This window comes from Vulpes lagopus, chromosome 18, assembly GCF_018345385.1.
Source record: "Vulpes lagopus strain Blue_001 chromosome 18, ASM1834538v1, whole genome shotgun sequence".
Taxonomy (NCBI): Eukaryota; Metazoa; Chordata; class Mammalia; order Carnivora; family Canidae; genus Vulpes; species Vulpes lagopus.
The window spans coordinates 38,448,515-38,465,672 of record NC_054841.1 but is presented as its reverse complement, the minus strand read 5'-3'; the positions used below and the strand labels follow the sequence as shown (position 1 = coordinate 38,465,672).

At 43.6% G+C, this 17,158-nt stretch overlaps 1 protein-coding gene across 1 annotated transcript in view; it reads right to left on the bottom strand.

The window, feature by feature from the left end:
* Positions 1-17,158, bottom strand: part of ISM1 (isthmin 1) — a 73,332-nt gene that overhangs the window by 15,859 nt on the left and 40,315 nt on the right. Inside the window, exons 2-3 of the mRNA XM_041732425.1 lie at positions 10,140-10,379; positions 973-1,237 (exon numbers count right to left, since the gene is read on the bottom strand). Of these exons, the coding sequence (XP_041588359.1) occupies positions 973-1,237; positions 10,140-10,379 (505 nt within the window). The remainder of the gene's footprint in view (positions 1-972; positions 1,238-10,139; positions 10,380-17,158) is intronic.

Here is a 17,158-nt window from a genome sequence, read left to right as displayed (position 1 = left end):
AACACCATCATGATGGAGGCATGTGCATGACATCAGATATTCTTATTAATACTGACTCTGGGCAGACTCTGATCCCCCATGAAAGCTTGCCAGGTCTCTTTCCTCTTCTTGCACACCCAGGATGTGTTTCCCAGCTTCCTTTGCATCTAGGTGGGGCCATATGATTAAGTGTCACCAATAGAGTCTGAGTGGACATGATCGGATCATCTCCAGCCTGGGTGGTTAAGGGCATGTGTGCCTCTTCCAGGCTGCACCTGTTTCCTTGGCTGCCAACTGGATGCTGAGCTTCCAAGGCATACCCCAGGCCCTGGTAGTTGGTGGAGCTCTAAGATGAAAGGAGCCTGGATGCCTGAATGACTGAGTGGAGCTGAATTTCCCTCAATCTGTCTCCCACTCAACTCAAGTGAAAAAGGACTTTTCATGGGAAACTAGAAGTCCTACTTGGCATCTTGAAATTTATTGGTGGGGAAGCCTGCCTTTGACAACCCATGAAGCACAGACTCCTGTGGATTCCCAAGGGCTGCTCCACTGCCAATGTCAGACATAATAACATGGCTGCCTGGTCAAAAGAAGCAGCTGGACACTCCTCTTTTTACTAAATTGATTTTCAGTATGAATTTTTCCAGTAAAATATACAAGGAAGTCAATTTGGTGATTTCTTCATTTTTAGAAATAAAACTGAAATTTGGGGGAGAAAAGGTAGAACCTCAACGACCCCTAACTAAAAAAAAAAAAAAAAAAAAAGATTCTCTCCTAGGATAATTGGTATGATTTAAAAATTATAGTCTTTCCAGAAAAATGCAGCTGCTGGTGCCTTCTTGGGGCTTCTGTGGAATAAAGTCTTCATGAGGTATGCCTCACAGAAGACCCGAAACCACACACTGTAAACTGGGTTTGGCTTGACCGTGTCCATTAGGTCTCATCATCCTCATTTATTCTCCCCAATTTTATGTCACTGGGTGGTAAACTCACCATATTCTGGCTGCTCTTTGGCCTCAAAAGTCCGGTGGCCTGGGGCTGGACGGTCCCACCCCCTGGGGGGGTTGAGGAAGTTGCTGTCGTCTGAGGTACTGTCGTACTTATAGTCTTGATCCCCGCTGTTTGCCCTTGTCAAGGACAAGGACCTCTGCCACCAGGCCCTCCAGTCAGGGGATGGGACTGACCAGCTGGGCTTATTCTCCGAGTGCTGATCTTTATCTGCTTCAGAGTCAGGACCATCCACCACCTCTATGGTGACCTGAAGAATTCAGAACAGGCCAGAGTCAATGAGGAGTCGACAGCCTCCAAACTAGACACCCTCAGAAGGACGTCTAAGAAAGCAGAGGGAAATGATGGCTGCGCCCCTCATTAAGGAATGCTGAGACTACATGGTGCAACAGAATGGGAAACACCCAGAGGTGGCCCAATAGACCCCATGGCCAGATAGGACTGATGTACATGGGCCTCACGCTGGGAGGTCATCACTGGGGCTCCTGATTCACTGATGACTATACTGCTGGGAAATCTTTAATTCAAGGAGTAAACGTCCTCCTGAGGTGACACAAGAATAATTACAATAAAATCGAACATTTACTGAGTACAGTAAATGACTTAGTCGATTTACTAAGACAGTACAGGCACAGACTTAGTCGATACCAGGCACTCCTCTAAATGCCCTGCTATATTAATTTATTTAAACCTCATGCCAACCGTATAAGGTTGGTACTATTGATTGGGCCCTGTGATTGACTGCATGCAAAGACGGCCCCAGCAATTTGTCCCGTCCTCATATGTGTGTGCTACACTTCTCATTAAGAAGTGATTTCCTCTCCTCTTCATTCTGGCCTATTCTTGTGATTCACCTTGTTCGGTAGAATATGGTAGGATTGACACTATGACAAGCGCTAGGAAGTCCTGCAACTTCCATTTTCATTTTCTTGGATCGGTTCCTCCCTCTAGGTAAGGAAGCCTTGCACATAGAGATCATGTGAAGAGAGAGGCCACCTGGTGGAGAACTGAGGTACCTCAGCCAATGGCCAGCTCCAGGGCACCAGTCATGTGAGGCCACCTTGGAGGCTTCAGCCCAGTTGGGTTACCACAGCCAATACCTTGTGGACCAGAGACAAGCTCTACTGGCACAGCCTTGTTCATCTTCCTAACCCACAGGACCCTGAACAATCCAATGGTCACCACTTCAAGATGTTAAGTTTTGGTTGCTAGACAGCAATAGGTTAGCTTTTCACAGAGACGTTAACAACTTGCTTAAGGTCATACAGCTGGTAAGTGGCAGATGTGGATAGTCAAGCCCCAGAGCTCATGTTCTTAACAAATTTGCCACACTGTCTCTCAAGAAGTAACAGAAGTACTGTCCCCTCATGTAAGTAGTGGGGCAAGATGGCCCAGAGGCTAGTGGGGGCTGGCGGCCAAGGTTGTGTGGAGGTGTGAGCACTGTGACTTCAAGACTTTCACTCATTCCATATTTGGACCTTGTGTGCACACTCCTCAACTGACCCTCAGGGTCAGAGCAGATAATTTCAGAGCCAAGGTTAGAACTTGCTCTCAGATTTACTTAGCCTAGTGTTGAAGTCACGGGGCTGGAAGAATGCAGTTTCCTGGCTCCAAGAGACAATCAACGTAGAGAAACTTGTTTAAAAAAATATAATAAAAGACTCATTGGGTTTCTTTGGCCATCACATAGCCCTTGCAACACCCCCTGGATGAGCTGTGCACAAATGAATCAGAAACATGTGCTCTGAGTAATCAGCGCAAGATGTACTGGGAAGATGCATTTCCAGTTTTGCCCTAACCCGACATCTGAGAGAGTTGCTGGGATGCTCTGCCAAACTGCACCAGGGTGTGCCCATCCCTGAGACAAACAGTCCCTTCCTAGTGTGTTAGGAAGGGGGAGATTCGAATTCTACTTGCTTTGACCTTCCAAGGAAGTTGCCAGGCCGATGCCGGGCCTGGGCTTTGGCCTTGTGTGGTCCAGACATAAGGTCAAGAGAATGGTTGTCAGTCCCAGAGTATCCTCGGGCTGCAGCAAGCCAAGTGAATCTTTCTTCTGGTGTGGGATGCCTAGAAGGGCATCATTGGCTTTATTCCGCACCACAATTCTCTGGTCTTGAAAGTATCTCTTGTATATTTAAAAATAAGTATGGAACTTTTAGTAATCTTTCAAATTTCAAAAAGAAAAAAAAAGGAATCATATGTCTTTTATCAATCTTATTTGTTGGAATGGCTGGTTGCTGGAGAGAGTGACTCCACATGCAACCCTGAAAGGACAAGCGTCCCAGGAGTACACAGTTGGGCAGTGATAGGGCAATGCTGAGCCTCTGGAGACAGAACCTTTCTCCTCTGCAGTCTCGTCCCCCTCTGCCTACAGACAGAACAACTGAGCCGCAACAATCGTCTGTAAGGCTGTTAAGGGTCTCAGAGGGGAGAAGCTGCCAAGAGCCAGGCAAGCCTGCAATTATGGTAATGAAATCAGTCTCTGGGTAGAAGATAAGGGGGAATGTGCCCAACAGTTTTGGTATTCCATTTGTACTCAGACTGGAGTCAAAGGGATTGCCTAAGCAAAACGTGCCCTGCAATTTCTCCAAGCTGGGAATAAAAACAATTTCATGTTTTAAGCTATTACCGTCAATACGATTTTTTTTTTCTCCAAACTGTTGCTCAGATCCAACCAAAATAGATTTGTTGTCTGGCCAGGCAATAAGTAGCAAAATACAAATTTACTCCAAAAACTATATCGATGACTAAATCTCAACAGCTTAGAGGTTTCTTTTTCCCCTTTAATTACTGGCCACTGCCCCAATTGAATTAAAAACAAAACAAAACAAACAAAACCCCCAAAACAAAACAAAACACACACACACACACACACACACACACACTCAAACTTTAGAATTCAACCTTCCCTACAGTTAATGTGGAGCTCTCATACTGATATCAAAAGAAGAAATCTAATCTTGAACCTGAAATATTATAGGAATCCAATTAAAGAAACTTAATGAGCATGTCAGTGGCTTCTTGGATGGCAGAGATTAGTTTTATATTTCCAGTTGCTCTCATTCTATTTACATTTTTTTTTCCTTTTTAGCATCAAAGAATGTGCTGATAAAGATGCCTTAAACAATAATTGATGTGATAGGCTGAAGGTGTGGGAGTGAGTACAGCAGATTTCCAAGACGATAAAGATGCTAGACCTTATCATCCTTTCTCTTCCTTAATACACATAATTGATGTGGCTTAGTATATTTACTCTTCTGGACTTTTCCATACCATGAATCAAGACAATACAAGTCAGAGAACTCCTTCAAAAGACTCAAGTCCAACTTCTGGCAGGATCTTATCAGCTCCACGAAAAAAAAAAAAAAAAACCCAGAGAGAGAGAGAGAGGTGTCAGTTTGGGGAATTCTGTCCAAACTTGGGAAATGAGGATAAGATTCTACAAAGTGTTACCACTCCTTTCCTCCTCTTGATAGTCAAGACATTTATTAGAAACAAACTCTACACTTGGAAAAGTGTAGAGAAATTATCACAATTCTCAGTCTATCAGTTAATAAACTAATGACTCTCAGAAAACAGAGGCCTAGACTTTCTCAACTCAGGAGAATCTTCTAGAATCTCTTAGTTTTGTCCTCTAAGACTTGAAAACTATGATTTCCTCAGGAGAACTGAGCATCCAGGGACAAGAAAATAATCTCCAGTGAAAGGCCCTCTCCTTCCTTGACAACTACTGCAGAAAGAACACAAAATGGGCTATGGAGATATATAATCAGTCCCCTCCTCTCAGACTCACTGATGCTCTAAAAACAACTATGGTAACCCAGCTAACTGTGGTTAATGCTTTGAGACTTGCGGTGTGCTTGCCCAAACATTATTGCTTGTTCTACATGAGTTAGATTTGAATTTCAGGCAGAGAAAGTGATGTGGAAAATTCAAGTTTCTGAGGTGAATAGCAAGGAAGGTATAGAGCTTGTCTCGAAATGAGTTCTGGTATTCCCAATTATTTTATATGTTTCCTCTGTCATCTCAATCCATGGCCAACACCAACCTGCGTCCACTCGTTTGGGGAAGTTTACCATATACCTGGCCCTGTGCTAGGTGCTTCACATGGATGATCTCTCTTAATCCTCACAACACCTTCTGGGCAGTATTGTACTATAGAGATACTCATGGGTAGTATTGTCATCTCATTTTATAGACAAAGAAACAGGGGCATAGAGAGTTTGAGTAACCTGCATGGAGCCATAGTGGCCAAGCCTGGCAGACTCTGGTGGTGCCTATCCCAAAGGCAGGTTAGTGGACTCTTGTCCATGGTCTGGACACTATGCCCCCATCAGAATTTTCCCAATACAGGCTTGTCCCCATAGGTGTGTGGGTCCATGTTTTGGGCATAGAGATTTCCTGGTTCTCAGTTGGCCAGAGCTGCAATTCTGAAAGTATTTTAGAGAAAAAAGAGGAGGGGAATAAAAAATAGAAGCACACATGTTTACAGCCCCAGCCAACCCATCTGATTGTATTTTATGGCCCTTAAGAGGCTGATGGCCATGTAAAGTATGGCAATGTAAGTCTGAGTCAAGAGGAAAAAAAAGACCTTTATATGACTATTTTAAGTCTCCCTCAGTGGGAAAAAAGAAATAAGTATATTGGTTGAAATGAATACTAATCTTGGCTTGATCCAGAAAAGAGAAATATTTGGTTGTGAATAGCTACTGTGGTAATGAATTGATGCAGTAAGCCTAATAATGAGTTTATTTTAGAGACTTTTGTCTTTGCTATCTGACCATCAGCTGGAGACCAAAAACCCAGCCAACAAAATACTGAAGTTCAAGTCTAGCTTGTCCTGGGAGAGTTTCCTTTCTTTCCTGAATTATTTATTTATTTATTTTTAACACAATCCAACTTCGACTATTGTTTTAGATTTAATATGGAGATTGGGTTCAGGAGTCTGAGGCTATTTGTGCATTGCTGTCTTTTTCCCACTCACTTCCACAGCCCTAATCCAGTTCCACCTGGCCTGGAGGGGTGGCAGGAGGTGGGGGAGTGTTTCAAAAAGCTCCAAAAAAGCTGGGCTTTTTAAAGGATTTCCCTTCCCCAAAGTTAAGAGGCCCAATAGGGATGTAACCCCTTGCACAGGCTCAGCAATGCCACTTCGGAAAGGTGTGGGTCATTTGGCAGGAAAGACAGCAGACACTCGTCTTAGAGCGTGGGAAACTCTTTCAGACACTCGAGGAGGTTGGGGGAGGGGTTGTTCAGAGAGAGGGGTATCAAATTCCTGTGCAGCTCCCCGGCTTCAGTGAAGGGCAGCTAGGTGGGGGCAACGGGCAGGTTGCCAGCTGTGTGTGGATGGCGGGAGGTAGACACACCCAGGGGCCCTGGCAGCAGAAGCTGAGCCCATGGATGTGCCCTTCACCTGTCTTTGCTCGGCTCCCTGGGGAGAGGAAATGCTTTGACTGCCCTCGGTGATCACTGGGGCTGTCTGCTTGGCTGAACACCCCTCCCCACCCCCGTGTCAAACCAGTGCATTTCAACAAAAGAGCAGTGCTGTAAGGAAGGGATAAGGGCTGCCAACACAGAAACAAACCATCACCCCCTTTTAGAAAAGCACTTCATCTTTTAAAGGACCACCAGGGAACTGGTTTACTCAAGTGCAGTGGTGCTGCAGCACCAACGTTGTGTGTATGTGTATGTGCATGTGTGAGTGTGTACAACCGCGTGTGCTTGCATATGAACCCTCACACACTAGCACACAGATCTAGGCTGGGGCTCTCAGGAATTGCATCTGCTTCATTTTCTTTGAACATATTTGAGTAGCCTTTGTGGCCTTCCAGAAAGAGAAGGCCAGAAATGCAGCTCAATTTCCTTTTCTTTAGGACCAACAGGTTATCAGATCAATAAAACTGGCTGCTCACTCCTCTCTACTGCCCAAGGAAGGCTAACAGTCATGGGAATCATACAAAGGGGAAGTGGAGTGGCCTGTCTAGGCAGTGGACACAAAGGTGGTGGTACCTTAGCCTTCATAGGCTTTGGACTCTAACAGTGTGTAGGCTGGAGCGCCATCAAATTTTGAATCCATTCTGCCCATAACCTTGATATTTGCAGCTATGGGGAAACCTATGATCTTGGGAGCTATGGTGATCTTTGCTGTCCAAAGGCCAACTCAGAAAAGGAATGAGGACGTTAGAGTGGCTCTGTCCTCTTCCTACTCTGTACTCCAAAGCATCTCTTTCTGAAGAAGCACCTGAGGGCAAGCTTTTTATTCATGTGCTGGAGTGGTGGTAAGACAGACTGAAAACAAACCCACTGATTGTTACTTTGCACCTGTTCTAAATCTGTGGCATCTCAGAGGGGACAAGGCAAACAATTCTCACCTGTACCATCTCTGCGGTCATACTTTCGTGACAGTGCACAGGGAAGCTGCATTTTAGAACAGTGCAAGAGGCTTTGCCAGACTCTCGTGTGCAGTCTTTTCATAACTCCCCTCGCTGTATTCTCTGCCCTCTTGGCTCATTCTAGTTCTCTCTACACCTGCCAATGCCAAGAGCCGCTTGCCCTCAGGAAGCCAGGTAGAACTGTTCCAGAGCATTCTTTACTTCCTACCTAGGGAAGCAATACAGATTAGGATGATGTGAAATGAATTTTGCCCTTGGGTGCTCTACTGACCTCATGCACAGATCCATTGTGTGGGCTGCAGAGAGCTTAGCACTTCACTGTCACCCTGTCCTTCTCTTTGGAAAAGTAATCTAGGTTTCCCAGGTCTGAGGATCTCAACCACCGTTCTTCCCTAACATTTAGGTTCATGTTTTCAAAATGACCAAGTGAGGTCTGGAGATTCCCAGACTTATGGATTTATCTAGGAGAGAGATGGGACCCTGGGAAATTCTGCTTCAAATCTGGTTCTTAGGTATAGCCCCATGTACTTAGTAACTTTCCAATGAGAAGACAGTCTCCCTGCAGCCTTCAGTTCCCCTGAATCCAGGCATTTTCTTGCAATTTTACAAAAGAAATTCTTAAATCTATTAAATTAAAGCTCAATCCTCAGCATTAAAACCCACTGTGACATTTCTCACCTATAGGGGAAAAAATGTGAGTTACAGCAAGCCTAAAATTGTTTTGGGAATGGCCTAAGCTCCCTTGGAGTGAAGCTGGTCTAGTCCTGAAACTATGAAAACTATAAACAAGGAAAAAAATCACTTCCTGTAGGAAAAGGCCTGATGGGGAGCACTGTCAAGCAGCAGTAAGGAGATGTCTGCATTTATTTATTTTTTATTTTTTATTTATTTATTTATTTATTTATTTATTTATTTATTTATTTATTTGCCAATCTACACCTCCCCCAAGTGGATCCTTTGTTCTTTAGCAGAGAGCCATGTAGCCACTTCCTGGCGAGAGGACGGTGGGGCAAAATGCCTGTTTTTCCAATTTTTTTTCCTACTAAACATTTTTTTTTGTATATTTTTTTATTGGAGTTTGATTTCCTGTTTTTCCAATTAATCAATTCGAACAACATATGACTTACTGGAAATGTTAACAGGTGCATGCCATGGTTTCTGTGCGTGGGTTGTCAAAGAGTGACCTCTGAAACATTTTTCACTTCTGGACCCTCTCATCATTATCTTGCCCTACTTCTCATCTATTCAAACCTGTTCACAATGGAACATAGCATTTTTTTCCCTCCTCTATCTCCATGATCCTTTTGGCACTGTTGTGAGGGGTAGCCGGGAACTTCGTACCTATGGCATTTCCTGGACGGAGAAGGTCTTACATTTCTTAATTTCCCATAACCTAACACAGCATTTTATACACAGTAGGGGCTGGTCAACATTCTAATTGGGGTGTATTCTCAGTGACATTTGTTAGCCACTATGTCAGTGGTGTGATGAGCAAAACAACTCTGACCATGGAAATCTGATCTAAAATGGTGTCATGCAGAGAATGTTAGTCTTGAAAGAGGGATAGTTAACTTAATTAAGGATCAATTACTCTGACATCAGGTTCAGGAACTTTCTGACATGTAGGCTAATTGGAATTTGAAGCAGAGAGGAAGAATGAGAAAATGCTGCCCTTTCTCAAATGAAAAGAATCGACAACAAAGCTTAAGAGTATGGAAGCAAAAAAAAAAGTATGGAAGCAGGCAAATGAGGACAGGGGCTATGACAGGGATGATGCTGCCTTGTTGACTACTCAGTCCCCTTTCTTGGCTATCATGGGCAGCAACTCTGAGAAGACACAGAGGAAATTTTGTACAAGCAAAATTCAAAATTAGGAGTTTGTCTCTAAAACATGGAGTGGTAGGGTGAGTATTCTTAGGCGTCGAAGAGTCTAGATTTGAGCTCCAACCACTATTTGCTAGCCATATAACCTTGGGCAAACCAAACAGGAACTTCCTGAGTACCTGTTGCTTGACTGATAATGGAAAAATGATGTGCCCTTCATCTCCTGGTGTTGGGACAGTCAAATCAGATCAACATTTGTTTTGTAAAGCATGTCTATTTCAGTGTAAATAAGGTTTGCTACTTTAATCCCAGGTACTTTTCCCTAACCTCCCATTTCCTTCAGCTTCATCCAGCCCATCTTAGCAGTACAGATTCATATCTCCCCTAGGAACTTCTGTTCTCACCTCCCTACCTCTCATCCAACTTTCTGAAGCAGTCACCTACATTTTAGAGCAACTGAAGTGTTGTCACCTCCTGAAGGAGTTGCTGGTGTCCAAGGCAAGCTAAGAGGTATTTGAGAGTGTGCCTTCCTGAGTACATTTGAAATAATACCATGCTTTGCTGAGTGTACTTCCATGTTAAATTGGCTCTTTTCTACAGCTACCATATTTTATCAATTTCAAGGCATACAATTTTGTTTTGTTTTTACATTTCAACATCTCTGAAAGCAGGATGTATTGTAATCATTGGTGTGCAATACTTTAATTATCAATGCTTTCTTTTTTTAGTGGTTCATAAAATAATGGTGCATCTCACAATCAAGGGTGTCACAGAGATGAAATACAACACTGTTCTGACAGAGATCATATGATCATAAACCGGATTCATAAGAGGTTAAGAAGGAAAGTGAGTTAAGGCAGTAGTTGCTTTAGAATCAGATCAGGACACAAAGAGATAGATTGTTTCATTTTCTTCCACCTTTCAACTCTCAAGCATTACCTGGATATTTGGATTCTGCCCATTGATATCAGCTTTGGAAAGATCTGGAAAGTTTGGTAGATCAAGGAGAAAGGATCTGGGGCTATCTCTTTGCAGTGAAGGGTGCCCAGGCTCTTGCTGGAATCGCTGTCTGGGGAAGGGTTGATGTGCAGCCTGATGGTCCAGATGTTCCCCTGCTGCTTCTTTAGAGAAAGGAAAGCTTGTTTCTGATGTAGAGTCACTTTCCACGTGGAGGTTATTCTAAAACAAACAGATAGGCAAATGAACAAATAAATAGGAGGCATGTGATTTGAAAATACCAGCCTTAACAGTCCATTAAATTCAGGAGCAAAGATGATTCCAGTGGCTGGAATTAAGCCAGGATGGTATTCTCAAGTCATCTTCACTTCCCTTAGTTTACTTTATCTTGGTTTACTCCCCGTGGTTTACTTCATCCCCTTGGTTTACTCCATCTTGGTTACTCCATATTCAAAAGGCCAAATCATCAGGAACCTGTTCCCAGCCTGCTATTTGAAACTTTTCTGAGGGCTAATGTGTTATGGGATGTTTATTAAATATTGAGAAAGATATCAACACAAAAATGCTATTTTGAAGGAGAATAGGTGTTCATTCAGAACTGGAATCAGATTATAGTTTTCTCCTTATGGCTTCCATTAATTAATCACTCTGGCATTAGCTATAGCCCCCATGTTCAGAGTTATTTCTTTGGTGTAGGCCAAGGAACAAAGGATCTGACCAAACTGTATAAAATACTTGAGCCAAATCATTGGCTATATCCATCCATCCCTCCATCTCTCCATCCATCCACTTATCCATTTCCCATCCATTCCATGCATCCATCTAGTCAACATGTGCCAACCACATGCTAGGCACAGGAGATATAGCCATGAATAAGACATGGACCCTATTCTCTTAATGTGTACAACCAATTGAGGGAAAAATAATAAATATGACAAATAAAATCAGATCAGAAAGTGATGACTGGCTAGAAAAAAGAAGAACATGATGGAGAGTGGCCGGGAACAACATTAGACAGGTTCCTGGGGAAAACCTCTTTGGGAAGGTGAGACCTGAACACCCGTTGCAGTCTAGGGGAGGAACATTCTCGCAGAGGGAATAGCAAGTAAGATGGTCCTGAACCGGGGGTGAACTTGGCCCCTTTGTGGGACAGAAAGAAGGCCAGTGAGGCTGGTATGGAGTGAAGGAGGAAAGACTGCATTGGATGAGGAGGAAGAGATGGGGATAGCCAGAGAAAAAGTGACAAGAAGGCATTTTGAAATTTAATGCCTTTATTCTAAAAAGAAAAGCACAAATCTGTTGTTTTTCCCAGCTAGTAAAAATGTCTCTATTTAGTTGTCATTAGGGGAGAATTTTTATAGTGATTGAAGAGTGTCGAAGTTGCTGTACTTCTTTCTCAAACCAGCCCTTCTCTCCTCTTGTTCTCCCTGGACTTCTCATTGGAGGTTTTCTCCATCCCTTCAGGGATGGCATTTTCATGTTTACTGGTGAAGGGAGATGTAGAGATAGAATTTCACCAGCGTTTGGGTCAGTGGTTAATGCTCTTGTTATTCTTGGGCATGTTTGGGGGTTTTGGAGCACACTGTCTCCACATGCACTCCCTGCCCCCACTGTGGGGCCTCTGACCCAGCCAAAGGGTTACATCTGGTATCAAAACACTCTCAACTCTGAGTACCAAAGGTCAAGAACAGCCAGAGGATGAAACACATGTAGCAGATAGATATCTTCTTAGAGAGCTAATTTGAGGGAATGGATCTCTCCTATATCCTTTAAACAGAAATGAGGCTGAGGCATAAACTTGCTGGTGCACAGACTACCTTTGTGAATGTGCCAAGAGGGCAAGGGACCATCAGGCTGCACACCGACCCTTCCCCAGTGATTCTGACAAGAGGCTGGGGCACCCTTCCCTGCAAGTGCAAGGCAGAGATAGCCGTCTTCTGTCTCTTCTTTAAAACATGCAGATAGAGAGCTACACAGTGGGGAAGCTGGCTACTCATCCTCATGTTTTTGCTTGCCCTCCCTTTTTGCTCAAGAAGTGTGGCTAAGGGCAGCGTCTTTCTTTGTTCACCTTTCCAGCCACCTGTCTGCCATGGTTTCTGTCTCTTGGCACATCTTCGTAGAGGGAGTTGCCCTGGCATTCCTAGGCATTGCTCAATGCAATAAGGGCCAAATGTATTATGTGGAGACTGAGCCCAGCACATGGAGAGAGGGGGTGGAGGGGAAGGAGAGCAGGGGAAGGAGAGAGGAGAATGCTAAGTCTTCCCTCAACATAAGAGTTCTCTCTATCATAGTCCAAGGGGAGATGATTGAAGGTAATTGTTCTCTAGCTCTTCTTCCAGGACCCCAATCCTAAAACTTCTTCAACAGCGTTAGTGAGCATAGTTGGACTCTCATGGAGAATTTCTTGCAGAGTATTTGAGCGTATAACTCTCAGAAGGGGACCAAAATTTGCTTGTCAATTGCTTTAGGGATTGCCTGCAAATCCAGCCCTAACTTCATTATAGTAACTAGGACACCCTGCTTGACTGGGTTAAAAATGGAGCTCTCTTTCCTTTACCTTGTGATGAAGTAGACTTTCTACCCTTAAAATTCACATTTTAGAAGAAGAGATAGGAAATGTTATTTGGCATTTTGCTTAGATGGCTGAAAAACCAAGGACTGAATCTGATTGGTTTCTTGGTCTGACTCTGGAATTTCTTGGTAAGTGATAAGCTACCATAGAGTGATCCTGGCTCAGCCATGAACCAAGAAAAGCCATTAAACTTTCTGTGGCTCAACACTCCTCCATGTGAAACAGCAGATAATAAGGAGAGTCCCATGCTGTCCCAGCAGGATGGTCAAGACAACTCAGTTGGGTTGTGTCTACACATGAAAAAAAAAAGAGGAGAGAGAGAAGCGTAGAGTTAGGGCAATAGGCTGGCCAGCTCAGGCCACAAGCTCCTCTGCCGGGAATAGACTGGGGCTAAAGTATGTTTTGGCTTCAGTTTTGCACACAATGTGGCATTTCTCCATCTTTTCCCAATCCCCCCACCCATGCTCCAAACAAGCTCAGTGTTCATAAAGCATTTGGAAGATGGGAAGTAATAAAGAAACACTAATCACAATCTCTGAATATCTGAATTACTGCTGCATCTTTATCAAAACATATTAAACTGGAAACCTTAGCTCCCTGCAATGGCATGGCCCCAAATTTCCAGAAACTAGAAGCCTTAGGACAGGGGAAGGGTGTCTTACAATGCCTCATATAAAATGAAACTCCACTTTATTCAACCAATAACAAGCTTCGGGAGTAGCCACTATTTTGATAATCTCAATTTTATGTCTGGGGTGAGAGACAGTAGACAGGGTCTGCCAGTGATGTAGAAGAAAGCCCTTTCTTGGAAACTGCACATCTTCCTTGCAGAAGCCCCAGCAGAGGTCTTGGTTGATGGCCATCATCCAACTATATCAACAAGTTTACCCACTGAGTATCCTACTTAAGTTATTTTAGCAGAGTGAAGATTCTCAGGAAGGGTGGACCTCAAGATGAAGATTTTAAATAGTTTGTGTTTTACTCAGAAAAGCCAACGCCCTTTTCTGAATGCATATCTTGGGAAAGTCCAGGACCTGAAGAATGGAAACATCACCCTACTTTCCAAGGTGCTACAGGATTCATTTTGCCTGAATTCATATGACATGGGGAGGTCAGCTTAGTTTCAGAAAACATTTCTTTTACCCACAATGTGTCTTTGAGCCTATCTTCAATCAGTGCTGCAGCTGCAGTAGCACTGTTCTTTCTGGAGCTGGGATTACCAATAAAAAGAGCAGCAGAAACACTAATGCTATTACGTGGTTTATACACACGCATTTCTCAACAGCTGAGGCAGGCAATCTACAGTGGCCAAATTACATAGCTAACACTTGATGCTCCTCATCTTTGTGCATAACTCCTGCCCCTCTGTTACTTCACAACTCTTCTTATCTAAAATAGAAAAAAAGTAATCATAAAATGTTAAGAACAATGATAAAACAATAATATAGGAGCCATGTATTTGTGCCTTAGATGGCAGTATTGTGGCAGATATTGCAAGTGCCTACCCACTTCTATTCTCCTATTTTGTTTGTTTGTTTGTTTATTTATTTCTACTCAGTATTTGTTTCAGGTGGCAATGAACCTGGCTAAAACTACACTTCCCAGCATCCACTGAAGCTCGAAGTGACCATGTGATGCAGTTCCACCCAATGAGATAGAAGTGGAAGGTGACAGATGAGCCTGATGAGTGGGAGGCAGTCAGCTTACCTTCTGCTTTCCTCTCTTCTACTTTCTCCTATCTGGAATGCAGATAGAAGTGCTTCAAGTGAAATAAGGCTGCTAGCAGGCATGAGGTTAAAGGCTAGTCTCTAGGGATCCCTGGGTGGCGCAGGGGTTTGGCGCCTGCCTTTGGCCCAGGGCGCGATCCTGGAGACCCGGGATCGAATCCCACGTCGGGCTCCCGGTGCATGGAGCCTGCTTCTCCCTCTGCCTGTGTCTCTGCCTCTCTCTCTCTCTGTGACTATCATAAATAAATTAAAAAAAAAAACCCATAAAGTTTAAAAAAAAAATAAATAAAGGCTAGTCTCTAAAGGTGGCTGAATGGAAAGACAAGGGGGCTCGGGTCCTGGATGGCATAGTCATATCACCTGGACTGGTGACCAGGAGCATTAATGTTAACATTGGCAATGCTGCAACACCAGTAGCAATGTCCCCTGTTGTGACGTGAATATTAGAGCTGTGACGACCAACAGAAAGGGAAAAGTCCTGTTCAGTTAAGTGACTCAAAGTTGGGTACTCTGTTCTGTGCAACTGAACACAATTCCCAGCTGACAGACGTACCAATAGGGCATCTAGTGGGTCATCACAGTGAACTTCACAGTGGCGGCCAGGCTACGGATGCCAGCTCTGCCATCTATCCCCTTCTCCATAACATTTACAGAGTTTTCTCATTGTTTCAGCATCTATATGTTATATTTCTCAAATATATTACTCACTGTGTAATGTAATATTTCCTTTAATTTGTCTTAAAATACTATCATTAAATTTCAAGAAGCTTGCCCTCACTGAAGAAACCAGAGGTCCTTTGGACAAATAGCCAGCTGATTCCAAGAGTTTGAGCAGGGAAGTATAGGTGAGTTTGGGATAATCTGATGTGCCAGAGAATGAGGAAGCTTTTAGTAGTTAATGGTGTCCTCTCCAAAGAACATAGGAGCCAATCTGAAGGGTCCTCACTGCACAAAGATTAGACAATTTGGGTGTCAAACAAAGTTTGTAGTTGACCACTTCACATAGAATCTATGAAAATCCATGAGCTTACAATGATAGTCACAAAAGAGAGAAAGCGTGAAAAACTACTGTCACCACTTGAGATAGGAATTCTAAAACTCCTCACTTGGAACACTGGTGTTAAAAAAAGAGAAAAGTTTTCCTGAAGAAATAATGTTTGAGCCGAGACTGCAGAGGCAAGCAACAGTCAAACAGGTGAAGCAGGTGAAGAGAACAGAGCAGAGGGGGAATTGGGCCAGTGGACACTGCAATCCTGGCAAAGCAAATGGGTGCAGACTGCCCAGGGCTTGGCAGGGCCTGGGACCGAGACTCAAAGGGCATCAGAGCTGGATGGAGTGGGACTACTCTGCAACCTTAGTAAGACATTACTGAGTTAAATAATACAAATGTCAGGCCCAGTACAGAGATCTCAACCTGTTAGCCTTTGGTCTGAAAGCTTTCTGTCATAGTGCTATGGTTTTCCACCAGGTCACCATTTCCTTGGTGGCATTTTCTGAAAGCTTTATCATTTGTATCCTTTCTTCTCAGGACATCACTGGCCCAACCACTGCTTCCAGCTACTGCGTGGCTGGAGCTGCTCGTTCTGGCCATCCTCATGACCAAGGTGGGTTGCCACAGCCAATCAAGGTCAAAGTGGTCACAAGTTCAGAGTTTCCAGCTGGTCATTTGGCACAGGCAGAGGGAGAAGGAAAGGTTCTTTAGAGGGATCCAGGGCAAACCAGGGTGATCAGCTCAAGAGGAAGCAATCAAGGTATGGGACTGGGTGATGGGTCCACCTTCAGAAAAAGCATGCTAAGCATCTTTGTCCCAGTCTGCAAAGAGGCACCTGTCCTGTTCTGCAAACATCTACCAAAGGCTAGTATGTGGGGGGTGGGGTGGGGGGGAAGGCTTATCTGACCATTTCCAGAACCTCCAAAAGAGGAACAAATTGGTGACTGGCTAGGAGAGTTTTAGTGTTTTTTTTTTTTTTTTTTTTTAAAAAGGCTGTAGTAACTATTCCCAGATTAACACAACCAGGCAGACTTCTTGGAGGCAGATGGGATGGCAAATTTCTGGAGGGCAAATCACAAGCATATCTGCAATCTCAAAGCCCACACCCTCCAATTCTACAAGCTCAGGGGGCACCCAATAAGTACTAGTTGATGATAATGATGGCTACGGGCCTAGTTAGATTTCATTTTAATTAGGCTCAGGCTACAGGCCTCATTACCCCTTACCCCTAATGTGGCTTTTATGTGGGATTCTAAAGAAAAAAAACAATCTAGGAATCGTCTATTGAAGATATTAAAGAAGATATTATTAGCAATGCTTTTGGTCTCATAGACTTTGAACAACAAACAACAGAGATTATAATTAATGTCACTGTAGCCTCTCCCCTTAAAACATACTAACAATATAGCTAATTAGCAATATGTCCTCATTTGGGGCTAGACATCTGCATATTATTATCGACAATACTTGTTTCCTTTTTCCAGATTAAAGGAAGCCATACTGCACCCAGGCATATGGCTATGCTCCTTTCACATTAAAACACTCCATTTTTCTTCTACCCATGAAAATACACTCAGGGCTTTATCTGTACTAGGCATCGATCGATTTTTGTTTGGAACACTTCCATACATCTAAAAATAAGTTCAAGAATGCCACTGGTGGTATTTCAAAGGGAAGAGCAAAATTTCCCCGTTTGGGGAGATAAAAGAAT